Below are 26,924 nucleotides of genomic sequence, written 5' to 3'. Positions count from 1 at the left end.
TCAGCCTCTGCTACACGCAGGCTGATGGAAGTTGCAGTCTGCCAACATCTAGAGGGGACCCCCCTCACACACATGAATCCTGTGTCCTCCTGTGCATCGTGTTTAACATTTAACATTTCTGCATCCAGCCAGTCTCAGAAGAGACTGTTCCATATTGCAGAGGTGTCTGAAATGTATGTATAGACACTTCCTGCGGCCATTTTGAGAGGGACTGGGGAAAACGTGGCCCTTATTCCCACACAGTTGCCTACTCTTGTGGGTCCTCATCCATACTGATCCAAAACAGCAAACTTAGCTAACAGCCTTTGACCAAGAGAGAACATTGGACGGCGTCTATTTTGTGTGTGAGGTTTCCTTGGGCCACAAGAAGTGGACAACTGTGGCTCTCCAGCTGCAGTCGGAGTGGAACTCCCGGCATCCCTGTGCTAGCTGGGGCTGATGGCATTTACAATCCACCAATCTCCAGAGGTCCACAGTTGCCCTGTTCTGCGTTACTCACAAAATTCAAATGCAATCCTATCATTTCCTCCCAAGAGAACATAGCTGATCCTCCCTGTCCTCCAGAAAGACCTACCACCTTTCAAATAAAGATGCCAGAGAGTTCCATCATCCCCTTTGGCCATGCGGACTGGGGTTGATGGGGTTGTACTCCAATCACTGTATGTAATCTTAGTGGCAACCTCATATACAGTCAGCCCTCCTTATCCATGGATTTTTTTATCCGTGGATCCAAGCATCCACTGGTTGAAAACATTCAAAAAAGTATAAATCCCAAATAGCAAACCTTGATTTTCCACTTTATTCAAGGGACGCCATCTCGCTCTGCCATTATATTTAATGGGACTTGAGCATCTGCGGTTATCCATAGGGCGTCCTGGAACGCAACCCTAGCAGATAACAAGGACCCACTGTATATACTTATATATATATTGACACCTTTTCCCTCTTCTTCCTCTTTCCCATCCAGGTCTGTGCAGACTTTTGCGGACAAATCAAAGCAAGAAGCGCTTAAGAACGACCTGGTGGAGGCTTTGAAGAGAAAGCAGCAAAGTTAAAAACCGATACTCCGTCGACGACGCTAACGCGACACGCCATGCGTTCATTAGATTTCCTTTTTTTTTTTGCCCCCTTAGAAAACATTTCCTCTCTCTTTCTCTTTCTGCCACCCTTCGCCCTGCCTGCCACCAAATGTTTTCTTTTCTCCGTCATGCCCCACATACGATATTCTTCCACTCACGACCGCTCACCTCCGACAAATAAAGCTGTATAAACTTTTTTGCAGTCTCTCGCGGCTTAATTCTGCTCCATCTTATAATGGAAGCCTTGCAGCATTTCTGTAGAAAGATCCATGGGGTCGATCACGACCCTCTTTCCCCTTACATTCCCCTTTACATTGATATGCATAAAAAACACCCGCCGGTCATTCTGTTTAATCTCTCCCTTCCCTCTACACCTCCTTTCCCTCTGCATTCTTTCCATCTTTTGTTACATTGGTGTAAAAAATGTAAAACAGAACAAAAAAAATAATATCCCCCTTTATTAAATACGGTGGTTTGCGGAAGAAGAAACAGAAGATGCCCACAACAACCCTGGAATGATTGTTCGATGTATGTTTTTAATGGAGGGGGGAGGCAGCAGGACGGGGAACAGGTGCGAATGGCGGCCGCCTCTCTGAAATTTGGCTGGATTGTTCTGCTTCCGAACCAGAACGAATCGAAGCGCTTTCCCTCCCGCTTTTTTGATTTCTACGGAATGCAAAAGGAAAAAAGAAAAGACTGGTTGTTGTTTTTAGTTTCATATTTTTCCCCTCTCGGTTGGTTGGTTGGTTGTTGTTTTTTTTCTCTCTCTCTCTTTTTTTAATTTGTAATGCTTAAAATTTGAATCTACATCTTATACTTGAGCCTCCATACTTAAAAAGGAAAAAAAAACTAATAAATCACAAAAAACAAAGGCTTTATTATTATTATTTACTGGAAACGTGTTTTTGTATTCGCAGAATCATGGAAAGAGACTTGGATGCATCCAGGGATGACTTCTTTCTCATTCCAGACTCCGCTTTCCTTATGATTTCATGCCCAAACCCATACATCTGTATTCTATAACAATATGCTGTGAATGGCTGGTCAGGAAGGCTTTATCAATTTTGCCCTTTTCTCTGTTCACAGATACTCAGGGATTCTGGAGGCAGCTGCTCTTTAACTTGCCTGTTGTATGTAAGGACACACGGCCACGAAAGGATCGGCTACGCTAGAACGGCCGCTTTCCCAGCTCAGTTTATTGCATTGCTTTTAGTGCAGGTAGGCTTTTGCAACCTAGCAGCAAAAATCTCTCTCTTTCATCTTCCAATGCTGATGCTACTTAAAAAACTGCAATCTAGAAAGACAGAGAGGAAAGGGACTGGGGAGGTGTAAGATTTTGTTAAAAGGAGCTGATTTGCTAACTCAGAGTTGCTTGGATGGACCTAAATCCAGCTCTGAATCCTTCCCCTTTTCCTGCCATGTGTCTCAAAATACAGACTTCCAGAGTCTATTTTCGGGTCCAAAAGAGCAATTATTATTATATTTCTTTTCTATCTCCTTTCCCTCTCCAAGACTGGGACCCAAAGCATCTTACAGTCTGAAAAACACAATATAATTAAAAATCTGCAATACTGACCCTTAAAGTGGTGTTAAACCTTTACAGTATTAAAAAGCAATGCAGATTCTCTTGTTAGTCCCCCAGCAGAGGCCTGAGAATGTGTCCATAGCCAGATACTACTCTGTTCAGCCTTTTAATGCCAAACTGTAAGGACTAGAAACAGTTTTTTAGGGTTAGGTCTAGAGAGATGGCCCCTGCTTTGCACAGAGGAAGCCTCTGGATTTCCAAAGAAGGATGCTTCCTTCCTTGAATCCCTGATGATTACAACTAGAAAGATAAATGGACAAAGATGGTACAGAGATGGGGACGTTGGCTCATAATTGTAGAAGTAAGGGAAGAAATTATGTTGTAGTGGTTTCAGTGTATGACTACAAAGCTAGGAGATCAGGGTTCAAATCCCCACTCACCCCTGGAAACTTACTGGGAGGGCCTTGGGCAATTCACCCTTAGAGAAAGACAATGGTGGCAAGCCTCTGCATAACACTGGCTAAGAAAATCCTAAGGTAGGGTTGCTGTAAATAGTTGACTTGAAGGCATGTAACAACACAAGAGCCAGTTTGGTGTAGGGAGTATTGGACTAGGTCTTTGGGAGACCAGGGTTCAAATACCATTCGGCCACGGAAAACCATTGGGCGACTTTGCGCAAGTTATGCTCTCTCACCCCTGGAGGAAAGGAATGGCAAACTTCCTCTGAAGGAATTTTGCTATGAAAACCCAGCGACAGGGTAACCATTAAGTTGAGAACAACTCAAAGAAACGCAACAGCAACTGTAGTTGATCCTGAACAAGAAGAATCCAGCTTTAGTATCTGCAAAACCAGAAGTAATTTGAAATACATTAACTCATCTAGTGAACAAAACAAGGCTCTGAGATGCTTAGTTTTTTTAAAACGCAGAGAGATTACAGAGTGTAAAGATATTTAATGCCTTTAATTTTTCCTTCCCTTCTGATCCATATGTGTTGCTAAAATTCCCATTTAAAAAAGGAGAATGCCCAATGCAAACACAAACATGTTTATGCCTATCCCTTAACCTGATCTGCAAAAGGAGGTTAATGTGGTGCTGTGCCTGGTCGCAGCGTGTAGTGAATTCCCATTTTACAGGACCAGTATTTTGCATGTTCGGTTTGGCAAACTGCGTCTCCCAACCCCACCTTTCTGGGGACAATCCCCATCCATTTGGCGGCAGGGAGAGATGATTTGCAAATACTAATCTGTTCCGTGGAAAGAAACCGTGTCGAACGTCTCTATTGTCTATTTCACCGTCCAAAATCAGGAGGTAGAAATCCCAGCTGGGAGAATTCCTCCAGCAAAGTGATCCAAGCATCCTTCAATGGTCAGTGTCTCCAATAGTCAATGGTCAAGTCCGGCCGCTTTCTTGAGGGTCATCTTGGGAACTGAGGAGTGCTTCTCTCTCTTCAAGCGGCACGAAAGTCTTCTTCCGATAAGCGAGGAATTGGAAAGAGATCTGAACAGTGGTGTTAAGAACCATTTGCGTAACTGGAAGGAGAGCTGGAAACGAGGTGTGCCATGTTCTACCTCTGCAATGTTTGCTTAACAAAGAAATAATAGTACTGTTCCTCCAAGCAAAGGATACGACTATATCGAGGGAGAGGACCCCCAAGCTGCCCACCAGCCAAGGCAGATGATGGATGACGTAGCTGCCCTCCGACTGCCCCGGGTTCGGGTTCTTCATTAAGACGCTGAGGCCGTACAGACTGTTTCCAAGCATCACCAGAGCAAAGAGGGAATAAGAGATCCCGGTGGTGGATTTCCTCTTGAACTGAAAGTTTGGGTGGAACGAAAGAAGGAAAAGGAAAGGAAAGGAGGGAAGAAGGGAAATAAATGAAAGGTGGGAAGGAAAAAAGGAAGGGAATGAAAGAGAAGTAAAAAAGGAAGGGAAGGAGGGAAGAAAGGAAAGGAAAGACATGCTTATTGAGGACCAGAAACATGCACAAGACTTTCCAAATGCTATTTGCAATTCTAGGCTTTCTGATCCTAAAAGAGGGTTTCTGGAGAACGAGAAAAAGCACGGCCAGAAGACAGTAAGTTAGAACAACTTACATTGCACTGCTGCTCCTTAACCAAATGTCCTAGTCCTGTCTGTGTGGGTGCATCCACACTGTAGAAATAACCCAGTTTGACCCTGCTTTAAAAGGGATGTAGCACTATCCTATGGAATCTTGGGACTGAGTTTTACAAGGTCTTGCGTCGTCTTTGCCAAAGAAGGCTGGTGCCTGACAAACACTACGCATCCGACGATTCTGTAGGATGGAGCCAGGGCAGTGAAAGTGAGGTCAAACTGGATTGTTTTACCATGTAGATGCACCCTACGCCTGTCTCACACACGCTCACTGTAAATCTTACGATGCAACCTGCGTTTTTCTTCATTCGGATGGAGCTGTGGAGAAGCAACGCTCCGTTTCAGAGCTTTAAAATTACAGCAAAACGAAGTCAGAGACACTTTTCCAACGTGGGATTTGTAGCATGCAAAGCAGGCCTGGGATAGAAGCCACCACCAATGCAGGCCCTGCTTTGCATACCCACCAAAAAAAAAAAAAACCCCACTTACGTTTGTATAGATTTGTGGGATTCGGGATGCCAAGTAAAGCACAGATGAAACCGAACCGATAACAAACCCCACTATTTCTTTTTTGGTGAAAGACTGCAAGAGAAGACACAAGGCAGTTAAGAAAGAGAGAGCAAAGAATGTACAGTATGTAGAATTGGGACACGGGGCAGAAAAGGATCACGGGGAAATGTCACCACAAGGTAAGCAATCCCTAGCTGTAATCCTGCAACACAGATTTAATGCAAAGTTTATTGTTAATTCTTGATGGTTAACTTGTTCCGCACCTTGATCTATGGGGAGAGGCAGGCAAGAGTAGTAGTAGTAGTAGTAGTAGTAGTAGTAGCAGTAGTAGTAATAGCTAGCTAAAAAGCTTTTCTCAGCTCCCTGACCCTTCTTGCAATCATAGGAATAAAAGCAAAATAATGAACAAGGATTGGTCACCTTTTGGTGACGTTTCCCCTAAAAAGCAAAAACGTTGCAGTGTTGTGATGTGTCTGTGTCTATCCTCTTCCCATCTGGTTTTCAATTCTTCCTCCCATGCAAATAAATAAAGGGCATTTCATGACATTCGACTATCCTTGGTCTTCCCAAGACATTTCAGAGTCACTCTTTCCTTTTGATTCTGGGTTATAAAATACAAGGAATTTGCAAACTCTTGAGGCGGCCGGTGGTTCAATCTTAGGGTTTTCTTGACCACATTCAGGTTGAGATCCCTGATCGGCCTTGAAAAAGCCCAGGCAAGTCATACTCTCTCAGCCTCAGAGGAAGGCCAAGGCAAAAAATCCTGCCAAGAACAGCCCTACAATCGGGTTGCCATAAGTCGGAGTCGACTTGAATGCACACAACATCACCATGAGGCTTAAACCCTTTTCAGAACCAGCTCATGCATTTTCCCTTTTTGCAAAATAGAACTTGCCTCCCATCCAAGCGAATCTTCGGCAGAAGAGAGAAGCGTCCTCCCTCTGAACACTATTGGAGTCCCATCGTCCACATTGAAGGCCGGTTGGCCCAGGAAGGGAGCGGCTGACACCGTGCCGAAGAGGATGAATGCCAAAATGGCATTGATAGAAGCAGAGGCTGACGAAGGAAAAGAGATGACGGAGAAATGGTTTGGGACATTAAATAATACAAGTGATAAATAATAGTAATAAGGATGTAACTTGAAAATCCAGATCGCATGCAGTTATTGGATTGCACTTACCCCTCCTGTCCTGATTCTTTATCTTGTAGTAAATGTACAAGGATATCATGAGCAAATCTGCCAGGACATAATAGATAGCTGTGTATACCTTTGCAAGACAGAACAAAGGGGAGACAGTCACTGGCAGGGCTATAAAATTCAGCAATGGCACAAAATCCTGCTAATAGGGATTCTGCAACAAGAATACAGAGTCCCATTATCCACATTCAGCATAAAGAATGCAGAGTTGTTTGATACCAATCCCATGGCAAGAATACAGAATGCCAATTCGGTGTCAAGAATACAGAATCCTATACGAATTCTGCGACAGGGATGCAGAATTATTGTGTTCTACCAAAACCCCATTCTGGGTTGTAGTCCATCCTGTCAAGGAGGTTGGTTCTTACCTGCAAAGGCAACTGGTCAGCTAAGAACGATCCAATGAGGTTTAAGGAGTCTCCTCCCAGCCAACCCAAGAGGAAATAGAGCGACAACGCCTGGTCCATGATCCCCGTTTTGCAAGCCAGGTAGAATTGGCTGTGGGAGAAGTCAGAGCGAAGCGGGGTTAGCAAAGCCTTTCCCTAAAACCTTTGCTTAAAGGAGGGTTGAATGCAATCTTAGGGTAACCAGTAGTTGTCCAGATGTTGGTAAACTATCAAACCTTGTCACTAGCCATGCTGGGGTAAGGATGATGGGAACTGGAGTGCAACAGTATTGAGTTGCTAAAAGAGGAAGTCTCTTGTAAGGCTTGCCTTCCAGAGCCTTGATAGTTTTGGTTTCAGTTTTTCTATGATTTCCAATCAACTGCCTTCATTGAAAATACTGAGAGGCTCCGGGAAGCCAGAAGGGTTCCTTATACCCAAAAAGGCACCCTGAGAATTGCGCTGACAAGAAAGTGTGCCAAAATTGGGCAAGAAATTATTTCATTTCATTTCCTTTTTATGCCGTCTTTCTTCCCGAAAGGAACCCATGGCGGCTCACTTGGCCCCACCTCCGTGTGCTTAGACCCATCTCCCAAGGAAATACGGCTCCAAATAGGGAAAAACAAAGCCTCCGACTTACGGAAACGAAGCCGCGGCGAAGCAGAGGATGGAAACGAGACCCAGCACCACGCTGGCGACGTCCCAGCCGTCTTGGGCGCATTCGTTGAAGATCTCCATGATCCACCGGGATCCATTGGGGCAACCCAGGGACGCGTTGCTCAGAGAGTTCATTTTGCAAGGTTTGAAGATGACCGATCTGGTTGGAGGTCACCAGGAACGTCCGAGGAAGGATTTGACCATGGCCGATTTGCAAAAGCTACTGAGAGGGGAAAAGGAAAAGAGAGACAGGTTGAGTCTCCCTTCTCCAAAATACTTGGCAGCTTCTGATTTGTATTACAGGATTTTTCACATCTTGGAATATTTGCATCGACACCAAGAGATATTTTGGAGATGGGACCCAAGTCTAAACACAAAATTCATTTCCGTTTCCTATATATCCAATCTGCTCTGAGCGTTGGACTATGACTCTGGAGATCGAGATTCGATTCCCGGCTAAGCTGTGAAACCCACTGGGTTGCTTTCAGCAAGTCACACTCTCTCAGCCTCAGGGGAAGGCAGTGGCAAACCTCTGAACAAATCTCGCCAAGAAAACCCCATGACAGGTCCCCCTTAGGTTCACCGTAAGTCGGAAATGACTTGAAGCCACACAGCTGTAACAACAACAGCATCCGTCATATACACATACATTGAAGGTCCCATTGAAGGTGCTTTCCCTGTGACCAAGTCATCAGACAGGGTTGTTATCCAAACTTATCGGCACTCTTGATGGGCTTAAGATCAGCTTTTTTGGGGATGTGGAAACCCATCGGAGCCTGGAGGGAACTTTGTCCTTTGCAAATCCTTTGCTCTGCAATTTCTGAGGATGTGTCACTGCAACACAAAGTCCCTTCCGGGGCGTTTGGGTTGTCTGAAGATGCTTTGGTTGTCTCCAGTTGGCCAAGAACTTGGTGGAAAACATAACACACACATTAGTCATTTGGAACGGATAACAAGAACAACAACACACTCCAGGGTTGGTTCACCTGAGTGCACACAAAGGACAGAAACACACACACAGCCGGCCCTCTGTGTCAGTGGGTTTTTTAAAGCATCCTTGGCTTGAAAATATCCCATATAACAACCACAACAGCAGCAGCAACAACAACCTGACTGACTTATGGTGACCCTATACTGGGTTTTTTCTTAGCCAGATTCGTTCAGAGGGGGTCCGCCTTCGTTTCCTTCTGCGGCTGAGAGAGTGTGACTTGCCCAAGGCAACCCACAACGTGAAAATGCACTTTCTGGGTCAGGTTAACACAAATGCCCACAAACGCCTCCGCCTTTTCCGAGTTTCTGTAACCTTGCGTTTCATCCCACAAAATGGCCCCGGGTTACAATTTAAAAGCAATTCCAAGGAACAAAGAGTCTGGGCAGCACATGCCGTCTCTCCCTGTGCCACTTTAATGCCTCCTTCTCAGTGTGTTGTTTTGCGGTGCCTTCATTTTAAAAGCCAAAAGGGCTGAAAAATACAACCCAAATCCCAAACAGGCTTCAGTTCCATCTCTGTCGTTGTGTTTGTTGTCGTCGTCGGGTGCCTTTAGGTCATTTCTGGCTTATGGCGACCCTAAGGAGAACTACTCATGGGTCTTCCTTGGCAAGGTTGGTTCAGAGGAGGTTTGCCATGGTCGTCTTCTGAGGCTGAGAGAGTGTGACTTACTCAATGGGTTTCCAATGGCTGAGCCAGGAGTCAAACCCAGGTCTCCAGAGTCAGACGCTCAAACCAATGCACCTGAGAACCCCTTTGGAGGACAAGGAGAGGCTGGCGGGGGATTAGGGGTGCTGTAGTCCAACCAAGATTGCTTTCTCAGAGTAGACCTATTAAACCAAGAGAGAGAGAGAGAGAGTATGAATTCAATTTAGGGTCAGTTTTTAGGATGAAATTAAACTGCAGGACTCTTTGCTTTCAACATCAAAGGGGGGAAAAGGATCTAGGAAGCCCTCGCAATTCCCTTCCTGGGAAGTGGATGATGGGTCCTGTAGTCCCAAGAAAAGGCCCACTTTCTCAAAGGCAGACCCTTTAAAAACCCCAAATGCGGAGTCAACAAGGCAGGGAAACTGCAGGGATCCAATGGGTTTGGGTCCAGATGGAGACAATCGAGCATTCTCAGGGTTTTTGTGGCTGGAAACAAAACAAAGGATCATTTCAACCCCCCCCAAAAACAGCCCCAAACCCCCCCCCCAATTCAGTTGCAACATCTACCCTAATTTTTCACCTTCAATGCAATCTTCCAATCCGGATCCACTCCTCCTCCTCCTCTGCAGTTGCCACCTTAATCCGGAGCCAGAGGGGTTTCGAACCGGCTCGCTTTCCAAGCCTTAAGCAAATAGGGATTTTCTGCCGGTCAGCTGATTGGAGGAGGGGCGAAAAGAGGACTCGCCCCGAGGAAAAGGCAGGGCTGCCGGGGGATTGTGGGAGTTGGAGTCCAATCGGGGGTACTGTTGCAAACCTTCCTTCTCTCTTTCTCCCCTGGCCCTGCTTTTTCCTTTCCTTTCCTTTCTTTTCCTTTCTATTCCTTCCTTTTCCCTCCCTCTCTCCCTGCTTTCTCCTTTCATTTCCTTCCTTCCCTCTTTCTCCCCTGCTTTTTCCTTTCCTTTCTCTTCCTTCCTTCCTTCCTTCCTTCCTTCTCCCCTCCTTCCCTTCTCTTCCCTTTTCTTCTTTTCCTTCTTTTCTTCCTTCCTTTTCTTTTCTCTTCCCTCCCTGCTTTCTCCTTTCATTTCCTTCCTTCCTTCCTTCTCTATTTCTCCCCTGCTTTTTTCCTTTCCTTTCCTTTCTTCCTTTTCCTTTTCTCTTCCCTCCCTCCCCTGCTTTCTCCTTTCATTTCCTTCCTTCCTTCTCTTTTTCTCCCTTGCTTTTTCCTTTCCTTTCCTTTCTTTTCTCTTCCTTTCTTCCTTTTCCTTTTTTCTTCCCTCCCTCCCCTGCTTTCTCCTTTCATTTCCTTCCTTCCTTCCTTCTCTATTTCTCCCCTGCTTTTCCCTTTCCTTTCTTTTCTTTTCTTTTCTCTTCCTTTCTTCCTTTTCCTTTTTTCTTCCCTCCCTCCCCTGCTTTCTCCTTTCATTTTCTTCCTTCCTTCTCTATTTCTCCCCTGCTTTTTCCTTTCCTTTCTTTCCTTTTCTCTTCCTTTCTTCCTTCCTTTTCTCTTCCCTCCCTCCCTCCCCATGCTTTCTCTCCTTTCATTTCTCCTTCCTTTTCTATTTCCCTCCCTGCTTTTCCTTTCCTTTCCTTTTCTTCCCTTTCTTCCTTCCTTTTTTCCCCTTTCCTTCCCTCCCCCCCCTCCCCCCTCCTCCTTTCATTTCCTTCCCTTCCTTCCTTCTCTATTTCTCCCCTGCTTTTTCCTTTCCTATCTTTCCTTTTCTCTTCCTTTCTTCCTTCCTTTTCTCTTCCCTCCCTCCCTCCCTCCCCTGCTTTCTCCTTTCATTTCCTTCCTTCCTTCCTTTTCTATTTCTCCCTTGCTTTTTCCTTTCCTTTCCTTTCTTTTCTCTTCCTTCCTTTCTTCCTTCCTTTTCCTTTTCTCTTCCCTCCCTCCCTCCCTCCTTTCATTTCCTTCCTTCCTTTTTCCTTGCTTTCTCTTCCTTTCCTTTTCCTTCTTCCTTTCCTTTTCCTTCCTCCCTTTCTTTCCTTTTTCTTCCTTCCTTCCTTCTTTCCTTTCCCTTCCTCCCCTTTCTTTCCTTTTCCTTTCCTTTCCTTCCTTCTTTCTGTAGTGTTGATGCACCCGTGGCAATTAAAATGGTCTCAAAACGCATTATTTACTCAATAAATTGGATATTAATTAATAATTTAGATAGAGAAAGAAAATATAAGAATATAAGATTGTAAAGAATTTATTTGGAATAGAATAGAATAGATAACAGAAGAGATCATGCGAAATGTATGGTGAAAGAATGTTTTTTGTTTGTTTATTTTATGTTAAATTAAAATTCAATAAAAATTACATATATATATACACACACACACACACACACAAATGCATTGTTTCTGCAGTGTAGATGCACCCATGGCAGTTAAACTGGTCTCAAACTGCATTATTTCTACAGTCTAGATCTGTGATTTCTTACTCTTTGCTCACTGTTTTGTATGTATATATAGCCTAATGTATGTATATTTTTTATATGTCTAAGTTAATTTTTAAAAAGTGATTTGCAATCTTTGGTCCTCCAGGTGCTTTGGACTACAACTCCCAGAATCCCCCAGTAGTCAGGAATCCTGGGAGCTGAAGTCCAAAAGCATCTGGAGGACCAAAGTCTGGAGGAAACCTGTAGAAATGCATCCTCCTTCCTCTTGGGCTGCTCTCAGAATCAAGCATTTTGAGACGGTCCCTTGGCTGGACAATGAGAGGCAGAAAGGCATGGGCGCATGCGCAGAGCGTGAGGGTGAGGTTACTTAGGGTACTAGAGGAGCAGGTGCTTTGCCAGGAGTTGGTGAGTTCGAGCCCCGCTTGCAGCCAAGTCAAGTTGTGCAGCACCAGAAGTGGGATGGCAGCACAGTGCGGACAGGGGGCCCGGGTGCGGACGGTGCTGGGGGCCATGGATTTCGGACGGAGGGCCAGCGAGGAGACCAGCGAGGCCATGCTCAAAGCTTTCCTGGCTCGTGGACATCGCGAGGTGGACACCGCACATATTTACGCCAAGGGCGAGTCGGAGCGGATCCTGGGCGACCTCCTGGCCAAGGACCCCAAGACGGCGAGAAGCAGTGAGTCTGCACCCACAGGGCAACTGTCACCCAGAGCATGGGCAGAGTGCTGCCTTGCAGAGCATTGCATTGTTCTATGCACCAGAGCATGTGCAGGGTGCTCTTTTGCAAAACACTGCAGCATTCTGTGCTGCTGCCTTGCAGAGCATTGCATTAATCGGTGCTTTAGAGCATGTACCGAATGCCGCCTTGCAGAGCTCTATGCTCCAGAGCCATGGTGGCGACCCTGTGGCACGCGAAGGCATCCCAGAGGGCACACTTGGTCTCTTAAAAAAACAGACCTGATGAAGAAGTAGTTAGTGCAGCTCTGAAAGCTTGCGACGTGGATTTTGCGCATTCAGGGCGGCCCAATGAAATGCACCTTTTGGATACTATGAAACGCCTCCCAATGAAGAAGCCAGCGGAGCTTCGAAAGCTTGCAAGATATGTTTGGTGCATTTGGGTTGGCCCCATAAAGGTAACCCTGTCTTGCAGATATTGGACGCTGTTGTCCTTTACTGTATGGCCAACATGGCAACCTCTGACTATAAGTTGTTCTTTTTCTGCCCTTGGAAGCACTGATAAATCTGGTTAATGAACAACGAAGGCTTCACAGAACCAGCCTCCGCCTCCAAAAAGGAGGGAACAGGTTAATCCGCTTTCAGGTGAAACCTCTCCGATCCACGGTTCCAAAATCCGAAGGGCTCCGAAACTAGTTTTTATGGGTGGCTGAGAGAGTGCATCAAAATAATTGCAATTGCAAAGAGAAGTAATGTGATAATACAGTACTTTGCATTTGCAATAGACACAAAGCAGAGTTCGCTCCCAGGATATCTTACATTCTTTAAAAACATTGCAAATCCCAGGATGGTTCCCTAGCATGGAGCCATCGCAGTTGAAGCGGTGTCAAACTGGGTTATTTCTGCCATGCGGATGCAGCTCTCGGGTTTCCGAAAAGACGCATGAGGCCTGTTTAATGTTGGTTTCTGGTTTGGTTTTTTAGAATGTGTTGTTTGGGATTTTAAACCTTCTATTTCGACCTGCTTCCCTCCAGTCACAGTGGCCACGAAGGCGAATCCGTTGGAGACCAACAACCTGAAAGCCGAGACCATCCGCGCGCAACTGGAGGCCTCTCTCAAAAGGCTGCAGATGAAGAGCGTGGATATTTTCTACCTCCACCTTCCTGACCATGGGACCCCCATAGAAGAGTCCCTGGCGGCTTGCAACCAGCTGCACAAAGAGGTATGGAAGCTGGGCGGTGGTTGCAGTTCCTTATTTGAGTCCATATGGACTTTGGGCTTGGACGCTATGGATGATAGACCTTCCAAGTCATCTACTGCCCAGCTCAGGTCTTATAAAGTCAGGGCAGCCTCCATGGCTTCCTTGATGGAGCCCATCCACCTTCTTTGCCTCCTTTCAAAGGACTAAAACACAGAGAGATTTGTTTCTTGCAAGTGGCTCAAAGCAGGGAAATCCAGAGCAAAAGCATCCTTGGGTAGAGAGGGTCAAAGAAGGTTGGCCCTAGCACCGAAAAGGCCCTGCTATTGAGACTCAGAGGGTGCTGGGGAAGGGGCCTCGGAGTCCCTTTTCAGGCATCTGGACAGCCATTTTGGAAACAATGCTCCCACTGATGGACCTTTGCAGGAACTAAGGAGTAAAAATAATGAGACTTCTTTTTACTTGCCTTCTTCCTTCCTTCCTTCCTTCCTTCTTCCGTTCTCTCTCTCCTTCCTTCCTTCCTTCCTTCCTTCCTTCCTTCCTTCCTTCCTTCCTTCCTATCTCTCCTTCCTTCCTTCTCCAGGGGAAGTTTAAGGAACTGGGCCTCTCCAACTACTCTTCTTGGGAGGTAGCAGAAATCCGCACCCTTTGCAAAGCCAACAACTGGGTGCTACCCACGGTTTACCAGGTGAGAGATGAGGGCAAACAAGGTGGGTCTGGGGACCAGTTGGGCTGCCTGAGTGCATGAATTGCCATAAAAACCGGCATGAAAACTTCAGCAAAAGGGTCAGAAGCATTACCCAACAAGATTTGAAAACCTTCAAACTGTGTGTGGGGAGGGAGTGGAATTATATGTCCCCGCATGCGCTTGCCCAAGTTTTGAAATCCTCCGAAGGATACTTTCTCCCAGCCTTGCCACCATCACAGGTGTGTTTGGTGAGGACCTGGGAGAGAGCAGGGCCTTCTTGGTGGCTGCTCTCAATCTGTGGAACTCCCTTCCATGGGACATTTGGCTGGGTTCCCCTTTTCTCTTTGTTCCTTGCACCACCTTTTTATTTGGGCCTTTGCCTTATCAATTCCGTTGCAAAAAGAGCATGCCTTCCTTTGTAGTGAGCTTCACCCATTGAGTTTGGAACCGTTGCTACTGAAAAGGGGGAATCCAATGGTCCAGGCGGCCTTTTCTTCCTGGTCATTTGGCTACCTGGAGTGAACAACTTCTCCGCGCAAAAGACTTACGTCTAACATTTATCCTCTTGTCTCATTATTAATATCATCATCATCATCATCATCATCATCATCATTATTAAGGGCATGTACAACGCGACCACGCGCCAAGTCGAGACGGAGCTCCTTCCCTGCCTGCGGCACTTTGGGATGCGATTCTACGCCTTCAACCCTTTGGCCGGTACACTTTTGGGGCTCAGGGGAGAGGCTTGGGTTCAGGGACTCAAAGTTGAATCCGCACTGCGGAAACAAAGCAGTTTTGACACCACTGGCTTAGCAAAGTCCTGTGGCATCCAAGGGATCTGTAGATGGCCATGAGTCAGAAATGTCTTGAAGGGGCATGATGACAACGACAACGCTGCATCTCCGCAGGGGGATTTCTGACCGGGAGGTACAAGTACGAAGACAAAGATTCGAACCAGCAACCGGATAGCCGTTTTTTTGGCGATCAGTGGGCCCAAGTATACATGGACAGGTGAGTCTCCAGGCGGAGGAAGAGGCTAGTATCTTGAACGTGATCAATATTTGTTGCTAATGTCGTACCCTGCCGAGCCTCAAGGGCAATGGGACCCAAATCTAACCATTAAATTCATTGATGTTTCTTAGGCCACCGGAGGTAATTTTATACACACTATTTTAGATACTTAAAGTTTGGGTCCATTGAACGGTCTGGAAAGCAAAGGTGCCACTCTCTCAGCCACTTGTGCGGACAATTTTGGAGTATTTTGAGTTTTGGAATTTCGGTTAATAGAGGGGGGATGGAGCCTCCAGTGTCAGTGACAGTCTATCTCCAGATATGAGGATGGTGTCTCTTTGCTTAAACATGCCAGGTACTGGAAGAAGCACCACTTTGAAGGGTTGGCATTGGTAGAAAACGCTCTCCGCGAAGCCTACGGTTCGAATCCTCCCAGCCTCACCTCCACCGCCTTGCGCTGGATGTATCACCACTCAAAGCTGCAGGTAATCCTATGAGACCTCTGGCCAGCCGTAAGTAACTCCCAGCAGTCCCACCCAGTGGCTGGGGATGATGGGAGTGGCACTCCATCCCTACTGGTGAAGGTTTAGGTTCCTCTGGGGCCAAGAAAGGGAACTGTGTATATAAAAGCACCCTGGTGCTGCCAGGTGGATCCTTCCAGCCAGCTCTGTTGGAGATGATGGGCACTATCTCTGTTCCCTTTTGCACCAGGGAGACCGTGGGGATGCTGTGATCATTGGGGCTTCCAAACTGGAGCAGCTGCAAGAGAACCTCAAATGCTGTGAAGAGGGCCCTCTCCTCCCAGGAGTGGTCGAAGCCTTTGAGAAAGCCTGGCACCTCACAGCCCACGACTGCGCAAACTATTTCCGCTGAGTGTGAATTGTGCATCCAATTGACTGGAAACAACGTCTTCACGCTCTTATAGTGCCTCACCACCCTTTGCCTTAATCGAGGACCCTTTCTATCATGGGACTGCAACTCCCATCAGCCCTGGCTAGCCCGGCTGTCACGGCTCTCCTGCTTCTGCCTTAAATCAGGAACGTACTTTTTCCCCCTGCAAATTTTGTGACCCCCCCTTCTATATCCGCACTGCACATATAAACCAGTTTCGCACCACATTTAAGCATTGTGGCTCCATGCTGTGGGATTCAGGGAAGCATAGTTTCTTGTGGCACTAATGCTCTCCAGTAGAGAAGGCCAGATGTCTCCCGGAACAACAAATCCCAGGATACCATCGCATTGAGCCAGGCCAGTTAAAGCGGTGTCAAAACTGAGTTATTTCTGCAGTGCGGATGCAACCAGGCTCTTCCCTTGCAAGGTGGTAGGTTTTCTCTTTGCAATCTGTCTGTTGCAGATGAAACCATATTCTTTCATATAGTATCCCATATATATATATATATATATATATATATATATATATATATTCTTTATATTCATATATTTTTCATATACAGTAGTATCCTATAATAATGCCTAATAATGTCTAATATTTGTTTTTTTATTCAATCTTTATACAAATTTATAACAACAAATTCAACACATGTCTTTGAAATCAGATTGGCGATTGATATAAAATCGGTCCCTCTCCCTCAGTTTCATTGTTGAATGACGAAATATGAAAATATAGTTCAATTGCACAGCATGAAAACCAGTTGTTGTTGTTGTTGTTATCGTTATTGTTATCACCCCACTTCCCCCCAAAATTGGGACGCAAAGCGGCCTACAAATCGAACCACAATCCTGTCACATACTGCCACGATCGGCAACCTCTCCCTATCAAGATCTGAAGATGCGGTATATATTTATTTACAACTCACAAACATTTTTGCATAGTAATAATAATAACAATAATAACCAAAGCCCAAGTGCCTTGAATGTGGGACTAGGACCCTAGGAGACCAGGGTTCAAATTGCTGCCCGGCTGCGGAGACCCACGAGGCGACTTTGGGCGAGTCACGCTCTCTCAGCCTCGAAAGGCCTTAGGTACGTTTGCCATAGAGTCGCCATAGATACAATTGGAAAGTGTGCAAGGACCGCAAATGTTAATACACGCATCATCCCTCCATATTTGCGGCTTTGATATTTGCGGTTGTGAGTATTCGCGGAATTGATTAATAGGTCCTCTCTAGGGATATCTAGGTCCTCCAGCGCAACTCTATGGTCGGCTTTAACCAACCCTAATTCCCAATGTTATTTTATTTATTTTTCAAAATAAATTTTATTGATAAAATTAAATAAACGTACAAACATATAAACATTAAATTCTTATATTATTATTATTATTATTATTATTATTATTATTATTAAAAAACCATTTTATGCAGGATTTTATTTCTTGCTGGCATCCCCTCCTTGTAAAGAAAGGTGGGCTTTCCAGATGTTTTGCACTACAAGAAGTTACATTTTGGGGGGACAATTTCGACTACTTTGGACTTGCAGCATCTCCCCCAAAGCAGCTCTTTCTTTCTGGGGTGCATCTACAGTGCAGAAATCAATGCAGTTTGGCAGCACTTGAACTGCCCTGGCTCCTTCCTAGAGAAGAAGCCTGGGATTTGTAGTTTGGTGGCAATAGTCCTTGCAATAAATCTACAGGTCCCAGGATGGCATAGGAAAGCACTGCAGTCCCTTTAAAGTGGCTCAGGACTCCATCATTGCTACAGTCTATAATAGATGCTGGCTGGGGATGATGGGAGCTGGAGTCCCAACACATCTTGGGTTCGCAAAGGAGCCAGGGTTGTTGTGGTTTTTGTTTCCCAGCTGTTTCTTCAGCCCAGAATTTAGAGACGGTCCCTTGGCTGCATGGACTTTGACAGCAAGGAGCTGAGCATGCGCAGAAGGAGGGGATGAATCTGCTTAATCTGAAGCCCAGTTGGAACCTTTGCACTTGCAGCTGGGCTCTCTGCTCCAGGCCTAGAGTTCGAGTCCCACCTGCAGCATTTGCACCCAGGTCCAGGATGGCAGGCCAAGGCAGGAAGGTGGGGACGGTGCTGGGGACCATGGAGTTTGGGAGGAGGGCCCCCCAAGAGGCCAGTGGGGCCCTGCTCAAGGCCTTCCTGGACCGAGGCTATAAGGAGCTGGACACTGCCTACATGTACGCCGGAGGGGAGTCCGAGAGGATCCTGGGAGTCCTCCTGTCCGGGGAGGACAAGGCCGGTGAGTCCTAGCTCCAGGACATGCTTTGGAGCATTGCATTGATCTCCGCCTCAGAGCATGTGCAGAGGGCTGTTTTTGCAGAGCATTGCATTAATTGCGCATCAAAGTATTTGCAGAGTACTGTTTTTGCAGAGCATTGCATTACTCTGTGCCTTAAAGCATGGGCAGAGGGCTGTCCTGCAGAGCGTTTTTAGAGCATGTGCAGAGGGCTGTTTTTGCAGAGCATTTTTAGAGCATGGGCAGAGTGCTGTCTTGCAGAGCACTGCAGGGCCCTGTGATTTAGAGCATTGCAAGGCCCTGTGCCTTTAGAGCATGGGCAGAGTGTGCTGCTTTGCAGCATGGGCATAGTGCTGTTTTCTAGAGCAGTGGTCCCCAAACTGTGCCCTTTAAGATATTTTGTACTTTAGGTCGCAGAAGCCTCAGCCAATAGAGTGGGATTCTGGGAGCTGAAGCCCAAAATCCCCTTAAAAAGCACCATTTGGGGCCCACTGTTGCAGAACCCTGTGCTTTATAGCATGGGCATAATGTTGTGCTTTGAAGCATGTGCGGAGTTCTCCACTGCAGAGCAGCTGGAAAGCTATGTGCCTGAGAGCATGGCAGAGGCCTGAGCTCCAGTGCATCTGCAGAGGGCTGTTTTGTAGAGCATGGACAGAGGCCTGTTTTTCCATAGTATGTGCAGAGTTCTGTGCCCCACAGATGTCTTGTGCTTGTGGTGTCTTGTGCTTTAGAGCATGTGCAGAGGGCTGTGCCTGAGAGCATATGCAGATAATAATAGTAGGATTTTGCAAATGCACAATTCAACTTTAATTTAATTAATGTAATTCTGACTCCTCCTTTCCGCAGTCAAAGTGGCCACGAAGGCGAATCCGTGGGACGGGAAAACCCTGAAGGCCGAGAGCGTTTGCTCCCAAATGGAGGCCTCCCTGAAAAGGTTGCAGATGGAGAGCGTGGACCTTTTCTACCTCCACGCTCCAGACCACGAAACCTCCGTGGAAGAGACCCTGGCGGCCTGTGACCAGCTCCACAAAAAGGTATGGAAATGTGTGTCATGGCAGGGATGCCCTCGGCGGGCAAAAGCAGCCAGGAGGAAGCGGTCTTTTTGTTTGATTTACGTCTTTAAAATCTGCACGTCTGCAAGTTACATCTTTGTAAGTGCGCTTGGCAGTGTGGCGCAGTGGTCTGAGTGTTGGAGATGGGGGTTTGATTCCTGCCCAGCCATGGAAACCCACTGGGTGAGCTTGGGCAAAGGTCACACTCTCTCAGCCTCCACTGAACAAATCTTGCCAAGAAAACTCAGTCGCCTTAGGGTTGCCATAAGTCAGAAACGAAGGCACACAACAAACACAAGCGCACTTAGGTCCATAGTGTCTATATCAAGGAAAGGGCTGCTGTTATGTGGCTATGGAAGGGAGCCAGTGAAGTGACCGATCCATGTTGGTCTTAGCAACTAAATGCATTTTTATGCCTGCCTGCCTGCCTGCCTTCCTTCCTTCCTTCCTTCCTTCCTTCCTTCCTTCCTTCCTTCCTTCCTTTTTTTCTTTCTTCCCTAATTTTCATCTTTCCTTCCTTCCATCCATCCATCCATCCATCCACCCTTCTTTTTTCCTTCCTTCCCTCCCTCCTTCTCTTTGTTCATCCATCCATCAGTCCGTCCTCCCTTGCCCTTTCCCTTCCTTTTTCTTTCCTCTCTCTCCCTTCTTTTCCTTCCTTCCTTCCTTCTTGTCTTCTTTCTTCTCTCCCTTCCTTCTCTTCCTTTTTTCCTTCCTTCCTTTTTCTTTCCTTCCTTCTTTCTCTCTCTCTCCCTCCCTCCTTCCCTGCCCTTTCTTATTTTAATCTCTCCTTCCCTTCTTCTCCAGGGAAAATTTAAAGAGCTGGGTCTCTCCAACTATGCCTCTTGGGAAGTGGCCGAAATCTACTCTCTCTGCAAAGCCAACCGCTGGGTGCTGCCCACAGTCTACCAGGTGAGAGTCTCAGTGGGCAACCAAGGCGGGTCCAGCGGTCTGCCAAATATTATGCAGGATGTGAAACAGATATGGAAGTGGCCAGAAGAGCAGTCCAGGGCGCATTGGTCAGTTGGCAATGTGGCCCAAGCAGCTTCTCCATCTAGCAAATTCCTCCCACTTCTTTTTGTCTTCCAAAGGGCATGTACAATGCAACAACGCGCCAGATTGAGACCGAACTCCTGCCCTGCCTCAGGCATTTTGGGATCCGGTTCTATGCCTACAATCCCCTGGCAGGTATGGCGGCCTTGGGTTGGGGAGATTTTGGGGAATGGGAGAGACCTTTGGACTTGGTCCTGGAACCAAACACTAGCGGATACTGGCTGTATGTGCACTGCAGAAATAATCCAGTTTGATACCACTTTAACTCTTGTGGCTCAATGCTGTGGAATTTGGGGAATTGTAGCTTTGTGAGACATGGAGCCTTCCTTGCCAGAGAGCTCCAGAGCCACAACAAACTACAAATCCTACAGTTCCATAGCACTGAGCCATGACAGTTAAAGCTCCCTGTAATTCATTTAGCCTTTTGCAATGGTTCCTGCTCCAGGCATCATGTCTGCCAAACCTGGCATAACATTTGCCTTCCTCTTCCTCCAGTTCTGCAAAACTCAAAGGTTGACACATTTTTTGGGTGTTATTTTAATTGTGGCTCCTAATAAAAGGATTGCGTAATTGTGGATTAAAAAACATGGACCAATATGGCTATCTTTGTGTGTAATTTAAAATTATTCTTATTTACGCCAAGTTGCAAGATGCCAGTTCCTAGTTGTAACGCGTTAACTCCATCCCTGCAGGAGGACTTTTGACAGGGAAGTATAAGTACGAAGATAAAGACTCGAACCAGCAGCCGAGCGGCAGGTTTTTCGGCAACGACTGGGCCAAAACCTACCGGGACAGGTGGGTCCGCAGGGGGCAGAAGAGGCTAGTGTTCTGAATGGGAGAATGGGATTGCTAATGTGGGTCAAAAAGAGGGGTTAGTGCCTTGGAGGTGGGCAAGAAAGGAAGCTTAAATGCTGATTGTGGAAGAGCCTTGAAGGCAGGGATGAGAGAGTGGAATAGTCATGTTGGGCAGAGAGCTGAAGAGGCCAGCATCTCAGGAGTGAGAAAGTGAAGCCCGGGTGGATGGCAGAAGAAGCTTGTGTCTCGAATGCAAGGGTGAAATGAAATGGAGCCTCCAGGTGCAGAGGCAGTCTTATCTCTGAGTACAAGGATTGTCCAAGGTTCCTTCTTTCGACACTCCAGGTATTGGAAGAAGCACCATTTCGAAGGCGTCGCCTTGGTGGAAGGCGCTCTCCGCGAGGCGTACAGTTCGAATCCTCCCAGCCTGACCTCGGCCGCCCTGCGCTGGATGTATCATCACTCAAAGCTGCAGGTAACCAACCCTGCGAGGCGGGTCGGTTGGGACTGTGCAAATAGCCTTTCATGGTGCCAGTTTGGCTTTTAATTTTACTGTCTGGGTTTCAAGGGACCCTATTGCATGGGGTTAAAACCCCGACTTACCTTTCCCAAATTCAATCCTAATTCAGGCCTGCCAAATTAGGGCTGAGTTTGGGAAAGGGAAGCCGGGGTTTTAACCCCATGAGATAGGGTCCAAGGTAATGTAAATGTCAGACGCACTCTCCAGATCCTGTTGGACTGCAGCGCCTAGCATTCCTTGTTGTCGGCTTGGCTGCGCAAGGCTGTTGCAAGTTCTGGACCAGGAATGTCATCAAGAAAGGGTTTTGAGAACTGTACAAACAGCACCCTGCATCTTTCCAGCTGGCTCTGTTGGGGATGATGGGCACTATCTCTGTTCCCTTTTGCACCAGGGAGACCGTGGGGATGCTGTGATCATTGGGATTTCCAACATGGAGCAGCTGCAACAGAACCTCCAATATTGCGAAGAGGGCCCTCTCCTCCCGGGGGTTGTCGAAGCCTTCCAGAAAGCATGGCACCTCACTGCCCACGATTGTCCAAACTATTTCCGCTGAAGGTGAGCGGGAACCAGAGTGCAAACTGCGCATCCCATGAGCTGGAAGTCCCTTCAAGAGAAAATCACTTCCCAGCATCCACTCCTCTTGCTGCTGAAAGGTTCCCTCTCCCCCAACCTCTTCCTTTTCTGAGTCCTCACCACCTTTGCCTTAAATTAGGGATGGGCAACATGCGCTCTTTCATATTGTTGGACTGCACCTCCCATCAGCCCCAGCTAGCACAGCCGGCGCTGAAGGACGATGGAAGGTGGAGTCTTAACAGCAGCCAAAGCAACGCATGTGCTCTGTCCTTGCCTTAAATCAAGAGAGCACCTTTTGTCCTGCACAGTTTTTGCAATGGTTTCCCCTTCCATTTGCAAGTTTGCTCTTCTCTCCTTCCAGAACTATTGACTGTTGTCGCTTAAATGACTCAATCGTTCAACCCCAAATCCTTCTCTTTGTAGAACAAGGACCCAGAATAAAACAGTTTCTCAAACAAGATGGCTTTATTTTGGAAAAGAGTGGTGTCACATTTTTCTTTTTGACAATCTCTCGAACCCAAGTTGGTCGGGGAACTGAGTCCCGGAATCAAATCGCTTATCTTTCAAGCTGAAAAGGCCAGGGACTCTTGTACGCAAGGTTTGCGCCGCGTACTACTGTCCCTATGTGCCCTCTCTGTTTGGATACCTGCAAAGTGGTTCTTAACCAGTGAGACACCAAGAGAGTTTATAAGCATTTCCGATACATCTGTATATATTTATAAAAATCTATCCTCTCCTCCTCTGATAAATAAAGTCCTTCGGTGAGTAGCTCAGTCCTGCATTCACACAGAAGGGGAGATTGGCCTGTTTTGCAGGTCACCCGTTTTGGGATCTGACAGTCCTCTGCTTCTCTCTCCGAGTTAATCGCCCTCTTCCTCCTCATCCAAGTCGTCTTTGTCCTCCTCCATCCCTTCCACGTCTCTTTCATCATCTTCCACTAGCAGCTCAAATTCTCCCGTCTCGGCGTGCCACACGCTCCGGATCGTCACCTTGAAGTCCGCCATCATGTAGCCAAAGAGTTTCTGAAACCAAGGAGAAAGGGACTGTCACACCCAGCATCCTCCAATCCAACCCCCGTTCTGCCATGCAGGAAGGCACCATCCAAGCCCTCCCTGGGGCACATGGCCATCTCCAAAGAAGGAGAGTCCACCACTCTCCAAAACCCTTCAAATGGAGCGTGTTTAAGCCAAGAGACACCATTCTCATATTCAGAGTCAGACTGTGACTGCCCTTGGAGGCTCCATTCCTCTATCACTGAGAAGAAGCATCACCTCCATGCTTTCTCATCCACTCATGGCTATGCCTTTTCCTTTCCCTCCAAAGGGACGGCTGCAGCAGACTCCATTGGAGATGCTAGCCTTTCCAGCCACCTGCCTAACCTTAATAGTCTCTTTTCTGTGACTTGTAGTAGAGATGCTAGCTAGCCTCTTCACCTAGCCTTAGTAGTGCATTTTTCCATTCCTTAGAATCACAGAGCTGGAAGGGGACACCCAGGGGTCCTCCATTCCAATCCCCTCCTGCCATTCAGGGACACAGAACCTGACAGATCCAGTATCTTCACCATCCTCCTTCCAGTGCCGAAGTTGCTTAAAAATTACAGCTAGACAGAGGACAGAACCCTACAGAACAGATCCCTGTAGAACAAGGCAGCCCCAAATGCTGGGATTTACAAGGCTAAGGGTCCAGAGGGATGCCTCCAGGAAAACCCAAGCACAACTACAACGTTTTACTGGCTACTCACTAGGATGCGAGCCTGTTCGGGGGTCAGGACGTCCCCTTCTTTGCACACTTCGTGATCGGCGATCAGCGTGACCACTCCTGTGGGAAGGAATAAGATAAGGAAGCGGATCTTTCAAACATGTATGCTTGTGTCTCCCCTTCAGGGAGGGCACCCACCTTTTTTCAGTGCCGTCGGGAGTCCGAGCTGCCGCAACTGAGGCTCCATGGAGTGGGGAAAGTGTTCCAGGGGCCCCTTGTCCAAGCTGACGGTGAACGTGGCTTTGTTTCCGGCTCGGGCAAAGTCCGACTCTTTGAAACGGGAGAACCAGCTGCGGAGGAAAGGAAGCGACGGGTTTCAAAAAGCTGTTTTACTTGCTTAGTCCTGACAATACTCAGCGAGGGGTGGACTCCTTGCCATCCTCCTGATGCACTGCAACGTCTAGCAGAGCCAGAGACAAGGATGATGAGAAGGGCAGTCCAACACCCAGAGGCCTGCTCCTGCTCATATGCTGATCACCAACTCATAGTATCCGAGTTGGAAGGGACTACAAGGGCCATCTACTCCATCCCTTTGCCATGCAGGAAGACACAACTGAAGCGCTTTCAAAAGACTCCCATGCAATCTTTGTTTAAAGATGGAGAGTCCACCACCGCTTTTATGCGCCAAGCACTGACTATTATATGCAAAGTTTATGCTGCGGAATAGCACTGGACTCTCCCTCTGCCGCCTTACAAGGCAATGTCCTAGATCCACTACTTAACGTATGTTGACCACGTCTGCCTCTCTAACACCAAGTAGTGGGGATGATAGAAAGAACAGCACTGTCGCTCTGTTTGTTTCCCATTGGGACACATCAGAACCATTTTGAGGCTTGAACCGAGGTTTAGATGCCACTTGCGCCTTGGTGGCCAAAGTGGCAACCGGGGACACTTACTCAATGACTTCTTCTTTGGTGCGGTTTGTGAAGAGGAGGCCCACCTCGCCCCGTAGATGCTTGCTAATCTGGAAAAGAAAGACAGAAAGAGAGATGGACGTTGTATCTTAGACATTCCAATTTCCTTCTCAACAGATATGGAAGCCACAAGAGAAGAAGTGCACCATTATAGCAGCCTGGTGCCATCTTAAGCACCCCGGTTCCAGCCTATGGCATCCTGGGATCTGTAGTTTAGGGAGAGGCTTAGGATTCGCCGCTCAACAGTCCTAGTACTGTAAACGAAGGAGACCTTAGTAATGCTTTCTAGCAGAGAAGTTGAAATGTCTCACCAGAACGACCGTTGGAAAGGACAGATAAACCCAAGGCCTCACCTGGTGTAAGTTATCTTTGTATTCATCCGTCGGACTCCGTCCCAACGCCACCATCATCACTTTGTTTTTCCCAAAGAATATCCTGCAGCAGGGGAGAAAACAACAACAACGGACGTCAAGGAGGAAAAGGCCTACGTTTCCCAGTCTTTGCAAACAGGTTTTTAGGGCGATAAAAGGATGCAGCCAAAGAGGGAGATGAAGGAGCAGCAGCGTTGGATGGAAAAGCATGACCTGAAAGGGTTGTTGTGAGAATAAAGTCGGAAGGAAGAGAATCAAAGGGCTTTTCCCAACCTGCTGTGCTTCCAGGCGTTGCGCACATCCTTGAGTTTGTTGTTTCTCATGTTGGCGACGGAGAAGATGAAGAGGCGCTTGTAGGTGTCCACGCATTTCCGTAACTAAAGGCAAAGGATTCGGAACATCAGAATGAAATGGGGTATAGTCAAAAGTTAAGACCATGGCAGACCTCCTATGAGTAAGCCTTGAGAGCCAGTGCGTTGCAGTGCTTTGAGTGTTGGACCAGGGTTTGAATCTCTGCTCAGTTGTGGAAACCCACCCGGGCAGCGGTCCTCAACCTTTGGACTTCAATTCCCAGAAGCCCCAGCCAGGATACTCACTGTTCAGGAATTATGGGAGTTGAAGTCTCAAAGGTTGAGAACCGCTGCACTAAGAGAATGTGGGCAAGTCTGGTCTGAAGCGCACTGCAGAAATAACCCAGTTTGAGAGTGCTTTAGCTGCCCCTGGGTCAGTGCTAGGGAATGCTGGGAAATGTAGTTTTGTGAGGCATTGAGCCTCCTCTATCAGAGCTCTGGTGCCATGATAAACTACAACTCCCAGGATTCCCTGGCATTGAGCGATTAAAGTGGTCTCAAACTGGGTTGTTTCTGCAGCTTGTTTTGGATATATCCAAAGGCATATATATATATATATATATATATATACATACACACACACACACACACATATAGATAGATAGATAGCACCCATAGTAAGAGCTCTTACCTCTTCTATCAAGTTCTGTTTCACTTGCAGACCTTTCTTGCTGGTTTTTGTTAAGGAAACTAAGAGAAAGAGAAGCAAATGAGATATTATTATTATTATTATTAATTTGAATCCCATATAGATAGAGAGCCTTTTCAGGTTCAGATGCAACTCAGGAAGGGATCTGAGGCAGTATGACCCAATGGTTGGAGCACTGGTTTTTATGGCTCTGGAGACCTGGGTTCAAATCCTGGCTCCTTGTGCCAAAGTCACGCTCTCTCAGCCTCAGGAGAAGCCTCGCCAGGAGGACTACAGCCGCAGAGCACTCACCTTTCTTGTCTCGCTTCGATTTCGGCATTTCGACCCGCAAACACGTTTTTTGGGGCCGACGGGAAGGATTTAGGTGGCTATCCAAGTGCCTGAATCAGCCTTTGGGAGGCCGGACTGTGACCACTTCCGCCTAAGAGGACCTCTATATGGGCTCTCTACCATTCATAGCTCTATGGGGCGGGGTTAGACGGTCAAACCGGCTCTCCTATTGGCTGCCGTGAAAAAGGGGCGGGGAAAAATCCCTATTCCGGATGGAGGCGGTCTCTATATCATTCATAGCTCTATGGGGCGGTTAGGAAGTACAAACCGGCTCTCCCATTGGCTGCCGTGAAAAAGGGGCGGGGAAATACCGACGTGCGTTTCCCGAGACTCTATAGTTTCTCTGGACTCTATGGC

General features: G+C 47.1%; 5 protein-coding genes across 10 annotated transcripts in view; 3 read left to right on the top strand and 2 right to left on the bottom strand.

Annotated features, from left to right (window-relative positions):
* The window catches only part of CAPZB (capping actin protein of muscle Z-line subunit beta), a 45,687-nt gene extending 43,737 nt beyond the window's left edge, over window positions 1-1,950 (top strand). For both annotated transcript variants that reach the window (XM_042478020.1, XM_042478019.1), the window contains one exon: window positions 968-1,950. In XM_042478020.1, the coding sequence (XP_042333954.1) occupies window positions 968-1,055 (88 nt within the window). In that variant the 3' untranslated portion in view covers window positions 1,056-1,950. The remainder of the gene's footprint in view (window positions 1-967) is intronic.
* An 81-nt stretch (window positions 1,951-2,031) lies between these two features.
* On the bottom strand, window positions 2,032-9,827 carry SLC66A1 (solute carrier family 66 member 1). 5 transcript variants are annotated; one of them, XM_042478010.1, is made up of 9 exons: window positions 9,683-9,826; window positions 9,127-9,284; window positions 7,450-7,689; window positions 6,795-6,924; window positions 6,409-6,496; window positions 6,124-6,284; window positions 5,208-5,300; window positions 4,233-4,418; window positions 2,032-4,103 (listed from the first exon to the last, which is right to left on the bottom strand). In XM_042478010.1, the coding sequence occupies exons 3-9, from the start codon at window positions 7,599-7,601 to the stop codon at window positions 3,996-3,998; spliced, it is 918 nt and encodes a 305-aa protein (XP_042333944.1). In that variant the 5' UTR covers window positions 7,602-7,689; window positions 9,127-9,284; window positions 9,683-9,826; the 3' UTR covers window positions 2,032-3,995. The 5 variants fall into 5 exon arrangements, with proteins under 5 accessions (XP_042333944.1, XP_042333947.1, XP_042333945.1 ...); XM_042478013.1 differs by having other exon boundaries at window positions 9,199-9,284; XM_042478011.1 differs by lacking the exon at window positions 9,127-9,284 and having other exon boundaries at window positions 9,683-9,827.
* Window positions 9,828-11,739: 1,912 nt separating this feature from the next.
* LOC121936136 (aflatoxin B1 aldehyde reductase member 4-like) lies at window positions 11,740-16,700 on the top strand. The gene is made up of 7 exons (XM_042477997.1): window positions 11,740-12,156; window positions 13,190-13,377; window positions 13,937-14,041; window positions 14,662-14,758; window positions 14,950-15,052; window positions 15,408-15,537; window positions 15,764-16,700. The coding sequence occupies exons 1-7, from the start codon at window positions 11,796-11,798 to the stop codon at window positions 15,923-15,925; spliced, it is 1,146 nt and encodes a 381-aa protein (XP_042333931.1). The 5' UTR covers window positions 11,740-11,795; the 3' UTR covers window positions 15,926-16,700.
* Window positions 16,701-17,479: 779 nt separating this feature from the next.
* LOC121936137 (aflatoxin B1 aldehyde reductase member 4-like) lies at window positions 17,480-22,668 on the top strand. Its single transcript, XM_042477998.1, has 7 exons — window positions 17,480-18,205; window positions 19,049-19,236; window positions 20,062-20,166; window positions 20,346-20,442; window positions 21,000-21,102; window positions 21,448-21,577; window positions 22,014-22,668. Exons 1-7 carry the CDS (start codon window positions 17,896-17,898, stop codon window positions 22,173-22,175), a joined length of 1,095 nt encoding a protein of 364 aa, XP_042333932.1. The 5' UTR covers window positions 17,480-17,895; the 3' UTR covers window positions 22,176-22,668.
* MRTO4 (MRT4 homolog, ribosome maturation factor) lies at window positions 22,642-26,651 on the bottom strand. The gene is made up of 8 exons (XM_042478029.1): window positions 26,529-26,651; window positions 26,220-26,278; window positions 25,512-25,615; window positions 25,221-25,302; window positions 24,850-24,917; window positions 24,092-24,243; window positions 23,937-24,013; window positions 22,642-23,217 (listed from the first exon to the last, which is right to left on the bottom strand). The coding sequence occupies exons 1-8, from the start codon at window positions 26,554-26,556 to the stop codon at window positions 23,056-23,058; spliced, it is 732 nt and encodes a 243-aa protein (XP_042333963.1). The 5' UTR covers window positions 26,557-26,651; the 3' UTR covers window positions 22,642-23,055.
* Window positions 26,652-26,924: the final 273 nt, after the last annotated feature.

The sequence above is a fragment of the Sceloporus undulatus genome, chromosome 7, assembly GCF_019175285.1.
Source record: "Sceloporus undulatus isolate JIND9_A2432 ecotype Alabama chromosome 7, SceUnd_v1.1, whole genome shotgun sequence".
Taxonomy (NCBI): Eukaryota; Metazoa; Chordata; class Lepidosauria; order Squamata; family Phrynosomatidae; genus Sceloporus; species Sceloporus undulatus.
This window is presented reverse-complemented; position numbering and strand designations above follow the sequence as displayed.

Bases quoted from the DNA above. Each gene is read 5' to 3' on its own strand.
- SLC66A1 (XM_042478011.1), bottom strand. From the start codon at position 7,601: ATGAACTCTCTGAGCAACGCGTCCCTGGGTTGCCCCAATGGATCCCGG. The intron at 5,301-6,123 runs GCAAGTTCTATT...CTTCTCTTGCAG, and splicing joins AAGATTCGCTTGGATGGGAG to TCTTTCACCAAAAAAGAAAT. The intron at 4,419-5,207 runs GTAAGTGGGGTT...CCAAACTTTCAG, and splicing joins TCCCACAAATCTATACAAAC to TTCAAGAGGAAATCCACCAC.
- LOC121936136 (XM_042477997.1), top strand. From the start codon at position 11,796: ATGAGAGGCAGAAAGGCATGGGCGCATGCGCAGAGCGTGAGGGTGAGG. The intron at 12,157-13,189 runs GTGAGTCTGCAC...GCTTCCCTCCAG, and splicing joins CCCCAAGACGGCGAGAAGCA to TCACAGTGGCCACGAAGGCG. The intron at 14,759-14,949 runs GTACACTTTTGG...GCATCTCCGCAG, and splicing joins CGCCTTCAACCCTTTGGCCG to GGGGATTTCTGACCGGGAGG.
- LOC121936137 (XM_042477998.1), top strand. From the start codon at position 17,896: ATGAATCTGCTTAATCTGAAGCCCAGTTGGAACCTTTGCACTTGCAGC. The intron at 20,167-20,345 runs GTGAGAGTCTCA...TGTCTTCCAAAG, and splicing joins TGCTGCCCACAGTCTACCAG to GGCATGTACAATGCAACAAC. The intron at 20,443-20,999 runs GTATGGCGGCCT...CCATCCCTGCAG, and splicing joins TGCCTACAATCCCCTGGCAG to GAGGACTTTTGACAGGGAAG.
- MRTO4 (XM_042478029.1), bottom strand. From the start codon at position 26,556: ATGCCGAAATCGAAGCGAGACAAGAAAG. The intron at 25,303-25,511 runs GTTGGGAAAAGC...CCCCTGCTGCAG, and splicing joins AACGCCTGGAAGCACAGCAG to GATATTCTTTGGGAAAAACA. The intron at 24,918-25,220 runs GTGAGGCCTTGG...TTTCTTTTCCAG, and splicing joins ACAAAGATAACTTACACCAG to ATTAGCAAGCATCTACGGGG.